Source organism: Hippocampus comes, unplaced genomic scaffold, assembly GCF_001891065.2.
Source record: "Hippocampus comes isolate QL1 unplaced genomic scaffold, H_comes_QL1_v1.1 C16914948, whole genome shotgun sequence".
Classification (NCBI taxonomy): domain Eukaryota; kingdom Metazoa; phylum Chordata; class Actinopteri; order Syngnathiformes; family Syngnathidae; genus Hippocampus; species Hippocampus comes.
The window spans coordinates 1-1,202 of NW_017840990.1; the positions used below are offsets into that span (position 1 = coordinate 1).

General features: G+C 45.8%; 1 protein-coding gene across 1 annotated transcript; it reads right to left on the minus strand.

Annotated features, from left to right (window-relative positions):
• Nucleotides 1-43: 43 nt before the first annotated feature.
• LOC109509488 (DNA (cytosine-5)-methyltransferase 3A-like) lies at nucleotides 44-1,165 on the minus strand. Its single transcript, XM_019859329.1, has 3 exons — nucleotides 1,062-1,165; nucleotides 710-822; nucleotides 44-374 (listed from the first exon to the last, which is right to left on the minus strand). Exons 1-3 carry the CDS (start codon nucleotides 1,086-1,088, stop codon nucleotides 59-61), a joined length of 456 nt encoding a protein of 151 aa, XP_019714888.1. The 5' UTR covers nucleotides 1,089-1,165; the 3' UTR covers nucleotides 44-58.
• Between the last annotated feature and the right edge of the window lie 37 nt (nucleotides 1,166-1,202).

Consider the following 1,202-nt stretch of genomic DNA (forward strand, 5'->3'; position numbering starts at 1 on the left):
CAAAATATTAGAGAGACCGGCTAATGTGGGCCAGGAACATCGCTAACAACGTTAAGCATCAAAATCTTTGACTGACTGTGAGAGGGGCCCTCTCAGCAGTGCACGTGGACTGTGATTGATCCAAATGAAGGGAAGGTTCTGCGCAGGTGACTGTTATTATGTGTGATGTAATGACACAAGTGAGACTCACAAAGTCCTGTTCGTGATTGTTGGCAAAAAAATGCTGTAGTCGGCAAGGCCAGTCATCCCGTCGCCGCAGTAACCCGTAGGTGTTTCGGGGCCCACACATGTAACAGTTCCATGGATCTTCTTTGATGGCCGCCGCCGCCGAGCCGATTCCCACCAGCAGATCCACACACTCCACGCAGAAACACCTGAGCAAAAACGCATGCACAAGGAAGCTTTTCTCAAGACCAGTGAGATGCCACACAGACATCTGTTGACTTCCTGGGCCTTAAAAAAAAATAAACAGTCATGACACAATCATCACTAACTCGAGCCAGCACTTTTAACTGCAACAAATTTCACACTGCAAAACTGACCCCGGCCTTTGCTTTTCCGGTCAAATAAATCTGCCGGCGGAGAGAACTAGTTTTCACAATTTGCCATAAAAGGAGATGCAGCGGTTCCACTGAAGTCCACTCTAAGCTCACACCAACTCTCGACTGGTGCCGCACACGAATCCCAAGATCATCTGCAGCGTACTGACCTACAGCAGTTGTTGTTGCCGCACATGAGCACCTCCCTGCCTCCGCAGCAGATGGTGCAGTAGGACTGGTAGCCGTCATCGTCGTACTGGTAGGCACACTCTAAAAAGGAATTCTATCAGAGCCCAGGAGAAAAACAGAGGTTGAAATCATTCAATATTGTATTTCTTTTTCATCCTTCTTACTGACCAAAAAAAAAATAAAAAATCTATATTGTTCACGAGATCACAAAATTTAATAATCCTTTCTACGTATCGTCTTGAATTGGGAAAATATGTTGGGTGATGTTACCCTTACACAATTTCATCGAGCTTGTGCAAAATATTACTCATGATTTATCAGCAAGCATCTTACTTTGCAACCCACACACATTGCTCCCATGAAGAGGGGATGCTCCAGAGAGACGCTGAGGCTTCCACAGGAGATGCAGATATCTGCAGGGGGAAAATACACACAACCACAGAGAACAGTCACGCATTGTGTTTACTTAAATGT

Coding starts and splice junctions, on each gene's coding strand:
- LOC109509488 (XM_019859329.1), bottom strand. CDS start 1,088: ATGGGAGCAATGTGTGTGGGTTGCAAA. Junction 823..1,061: donor CAATGTGTGTGGGTTGCAAA/GTAAGATGCTTG, acceptor GGGCTCTGATAG/AATTCCTTTTTAGAGTGTGC. Junction 375..709: donor GGCAACAACAACTGCTGTAG/GTCAGTACGCTG, acceptor GTTTTTGCTCAG/GTGTTTCTGCGTGGAGTGTG.